The sequence below is a fragment of the Penaeus vannamei genome, chromosome 13 (assembly GCF_042767895.1).
Source record: "Penaeus vannamei isolate JL-2024 chromosome 13, ASM4276789v1, whole genome shotgun sequence".
In the NCBI taxonomy this organism is placed as follows: domain Eukaryota; kingdom Metazoa; phylum Arthropoda; class Malacostraca; order Decapoda; family Penaeidae; genus Penaeus; species Penaeus vannamei.
In genome coordinates this window covers 37,530,726-37,535,725 of record NC_091561.1, presented here as the reverse complement: position 1 = coordinate 37,535,725, position 5,000 = coordinate 37,530,726, and the positions used below count along the sequence as shown (strand labels likewise).

Below are 5,000 nucleotides of genomic sequence, written 5' to 3'. Positions count from 1 at the left end.
TATTATTACTTTCTGTTCACCGTCCGTCGTTGTTTCATTGTCTGTGGTCATGGTCCGTTCCTTGAAACATAAATGAAGAGAAAAGTTCATGTAAACTGTGGACAGGGTGTGTCTCATGACGTAGATGTCTGTCTGTTTGTTTCTCTCTCTCTCTCTCTCTCTCTCACCTTCCTTCCCTCCTATCCACTCTCACTCCAACCCTTCCTCCTTCCCATCCACCCTCACTCCAACCCTTCTTCTCTTCCTCCCTCCCTTACTCCCATCCTCCCTTCTTCCCACCCTACCCCACCCTCTCTCCCTACTTCACTATTCGGCCCTTAAGCCATAAACCTACGTAGGCCAGAGTGTATGTGGCGTGTGATTTATTCTACCGTGAGAAACCCTAATTCTGGTATAGGGTCTATTTAGGGGTAAGTTAGCGTTTTCTGGAATGTTCTGTGTACAAGATGTCGAGGAATAATGGGTGTTACAATGTCTATTTTTTTATTCTGTTTATTTGTCTATTAATTTACCGCGTGTATGTGGATTGTACAAGCATAACACATACACATACACAGACACACACACACACAAACCCACGACACCAGAACTAATATTCTGAGGACCCCTTAATAATATTTTCATGAATCAAACGCCGAACATATCACTTAACCACAGGTCTATGAATAAAAGGCTAAGGCCGTGACTGTGAATAATTACTGAATAATGATAGCAGTGGCACCCTTAGCACCCTATACTCGTAAAAAAAAAAAAATAGAAAATTATGATAATTACCAGCCTTAGCAAACCGTTCCTACCTCAGCCCTTACTGACAGCCCATGCTAGCACAATACACACAAACGCACACGCACGCACACGAACGCGCACATACACACACACACACAAACAAAGCCACTCACACGAGCAAACAGGCAAACAAACAATCAAACACATTTACACAAACAAACACTCACATGACCGAACAAGCAAACACACATATAGATAAATAAAAACACGCACACGGAGAAACAGATAAACAAACACAAACGCCCAAATAAACAAATACATACAAAAATTTACAAACACATACAAAAAAAAAACTAACAAATACACACACAAAATCACTCACACAACCAAACAAAAGCCAAAAACACGCCCATCTTTTCTAATTCTCCCCCCCCCCTTCGCCCCGCCCACAGCCGCCAAATGCTCTACGGATCCACGGGCGTGACGGTTATGGCGCCCACGGAACAGGCGTGCTGTGTCGCCAGGAAGCAGGTGTCGTCGTGTGACTGCAGTTCTCTTATTGTAAGTTTTTTTTCTCTCTTTGATATGAATTTCGGTGGAATAAGTGGTCTGTGTGCGTGTGTGGGGTGTTTGTGTGCGTGCGTGGGGTGTGGTGTGTGTGGGGTGTGTGGTGTGTATGTGGGGTGTGTGGTGTGTATGTGTATGTGTATGTGTATGTGTATGTGTATGTGTGTGTGTGTGTGTGTGTGTGTGTGTGTGTGTGTGTGTGTGTGTGTGTGTGTGTGTGTGTCGTGGGTATGTGTGTGTAGGGGTGTATGTATGTGTGGGGGGTATATGTTTGTGTGGGAGGTATATGTATGTGTGTGTGTGTGTGTGTACGCGTATGCATGTGTGTGTGTGTCTGTGTATGTGTGTGTGTGCGTATGCATGTATATGTGCTTATGCGTGTACGTGCATGTGCGTATATGTATGATTATAAGATTAGAATGATTATATGAAAGACCTATAGGGAGAAATATGGAACTAAATAACCGACTTATCACATTAAGTGATTGTATACATTAAATAGAGGGTAAGTGACCATATCACGTGATCAAACATTTAGCTACGCACATTGTTTATGGAGAGACCATATATCACTCAATCTGTCTACTAATCCATGTAATTATCAGTTAGCCAGTTTATCAATCTATCTCTCTATCTATCAATCTATCTATTTATTTATCTATCTATCTATATATATCCATCTATCTATCTACTCTATCAATCAATCAATGTATGTATGTATCTATCAATCCATATGATTATCAGTCAATCAATCTATGTGTCCATATATCTATATGTCAATCTATTTTCTCTATCTATCCATCTATATATTTACCTATATATATACCCACCTATCCATCTAGCTATCTACTCTATCAATCAATCAATATATGTATGTATCTATCAATCCATATGAATATCAATCTATCTATCTAACTATCAATCCCTATATCTAGCAATCTATCATCAATGTATGCATCTATCAACCCATATGATTATCAATCTATCTATCCATTCATCTATCTGTCTATCATCAATGTATGCATCTATCAACCCATATGATTATCAATCTATCTATCCATTCATATATCTATCTATCCATTCATCTATCTGTCTATCATCAATGTATGTATCTATCAACCCATATGAATATCAATCTATCTATCCATTCATCTATCTATCAATCTATCCATTCATCTATCTATCTATCTGTCATCAATGTATGTATATATCTATCAATCCATATGACTAGCAGTCAATCTATCTAACTATCTATCCATAAATCCATCAATCTATCTATCAACCTCAATACACACATTAACCCCTCCTTTTACATTCCCCTCCAAGATCCCTCGAGAACTGACCATCAACGGCGTGAAGACCCTGACGGCGACGCTGAAGACTGACAAGAGGGCGAACGTGCAAGGGTCCTGCGACGCCCCTCCGGACACCCCGGCCTCCACCGCCTCCTTCTACGTCGCCCTCCAGCAGGTAAGGGCGTAGTTAATGAGAGATTCGAAGATCGAGATTGGGAAATTTGTGTACGTACATAGGGATGTTTGGGTCTGAGATTTTGTGATATATATTGTTTTTTGCGGTCCATGATTAATGAGTAATGATTGGAATAACAACCTTAACACCCTATACTCGTTAAAAAAATAGGAAATTATGATAATTACCAGTCTTGGCAAACCGTTCCTACCTCAGCACTTACTGACAGCTCATGCCTAACACAACATCACACACACACACGAACACACACACACACGCACGCACACGCACACACACACGAACACACACACACACACACACACGCACGCACACGCACACACATACACATATAATGGCGGACAAAAGTGGCAAACTTCTGGTTTATTTCTTTTACAATAAATCAGTAGCAATACATGATTAACTACATAAATTCATTTTGTAGGCAAATAAGGGTTTTCACTAAAGTGGGTTAATGTAACACTGAAACTCCTATCTGTGTGTAGTGCGTCTGGTGTTTGTTACTTTTGTCTATCACTATACGAGAGGTAGCTTACCCACCATAACTATAACACTGTGTAATTGTAAAATCTTATATTCTAGTGGACACACTTTTATGTACGCTAATCTCTATGCACTTAAAAGGGGAAACTTACAACCATACTACCATTATAAGGCTATAATAAAATGTTATATTCTTGTTGACACATTTTTATGTACGTTAATCTCTATGCACTTAAAAGAGAAAACTTCCACAGCTACTCTCTCTCCCTCTCTCCACTCACTCCTCTCCCTCGCCGCCTTCTACAGGAACTGGTATCGTGGTACAACATGGTATGGTCGACGAACAAGATGCAGATGACGCCCCAGCTCGAGTTCGCCATCACGGCCATCAACAGCTCGACCAGCGTGGCGGTGGGAACCTGGGCGTCGAGTTCCCTCCTGACGCTGAACCCCAACTACGAGCACTCCCCCATCAGGAGGTTCTTCAGGATCGGGACGGTTATGGTAGGAGGATTTACTCTCCCTTGGATGCTTGGGGATAGGGGCGTGTTAAGGGGAATGGGTTGTGTGTGAGGTCGTAAGAGGGGTTTGGGGTAAATGGCTTTTTTTTTTTGGGTGGGTAGGGGGATTTTGATTACGGAATCAAAAGAAGAATAAAGATGATTGCATTATCTGGGAAGCATTTAAATAGTTCACTATCATACACACAAACATACAAAAATGCATATAGATAAAAGCAAAATAAAACGGAGTAAAAAAAAATAAAAAATAAATAAAAAATGAAAATAAATAAAATGTCTGTGTGTGCATGTATAAATTTATGTCTGCACACACGCGCACACACACAATATAAACGCATTCCTGACTATCTCCCCCTTCCATCCGTTGAGGCGCGGCCGTGGGTGTACAAGAAGGAGGGCGGCGGCGCGGCGGCCTACGAGGGCTACTGCGTGGAGCTCTCCAAGAAGCTGTCAGAGCTGATGACGTTCGACTTCGAGTTCGTGTTCCCGGCGGACGGACACTACGGGGCGCGGCAGAAGAACGGCTCGTGGAACGGCCTCGTCGGCGACCTGGCCAACGGGGTGAGCGGCTTGGGGGGAAGCGGGGGAAGGGATCGGTGGATGGAGGAATGGTCTTCGTTTGGATGTATTCGAAATTTAAGCTCTTGGGGAGATTTGTTTGTTTAAATAGTCGTGTTGAAGAAATAGGAAGCTTATACATAATTTAGTTTTACCTGGATGAACGTTTTTTCTCTTTATTTAGTAATTTAATCCATATCGAAATCATATATTATTTTCGTTCTTCCTTTCAGTCAAAAAATAAACCTTAAAAGTCTTGAAAGAAAATGGGAGAATAGGATTTAATAATCTATTTTACATGAAAAAATCAATCATTTATTATTTTCGTTGGTCCTTTCAGTCAAAAAATAAACCAAAAAGTCTGGGAAGAAAATTGGGGAAGAGGATTAAAAATAATCTATTTTACATTAAAAAAAAGCTCCGGGATTTGACCTATGATTAAAACTAAACCCTGTGACCTCACTTTCTACATCAGAACACGGACATCATCGTAGCGCCCCTCACCATGACCTCAGAGAGAGAGGAAGTGATCGACTTCGTGGCCCCGTACTTTGACCAGTCCGGCATCTCAATCGGTGAGTCGGCGGGGAAATGACATGACATGACCTCATGTGATATGACCTCATTTACTTTTAATTAACAAAATTTATGCAAGGT

General features: G+C 41.2%; 1 protein-coding gene across 1 annotated transcript in view; it reads left to right on the top strand.

The window, feature by feature from the left end:
- Positions 1 to 5,000, top strand: part of LOC113813358 (ionotropic receptor 25a) — a 39,078-nt gene that overhangs the window by 21,348 nt on the left and 12,730 nt on the right. Inside the window, exons 9-13 of the mRNA XM_070128597.1 lie at positions 1,179 to 1,287; positions 2,620 to 2,763; positions 3,571 to 3,768; positions 4,155 to 4,346; positions 4,819 to 4,918. Of these exons, the coding sequence (XP_069984698.1) occupies positions 1,179 to 1,287; positions 2,620 to 2,763; positions 3,571 to 3,768; positions 4,155 to 4,346; positions 4,819 to 4,918 (743 nt within the window). The remainder of the gene's footprint in view (positions 1 to 1,178; positions 1,288 to 2,619; positions 2,764 to 3,570; positions 3,769 to 4,154; positions 4,347 to 4,818; positions 4,919 to 5,000) is intronic.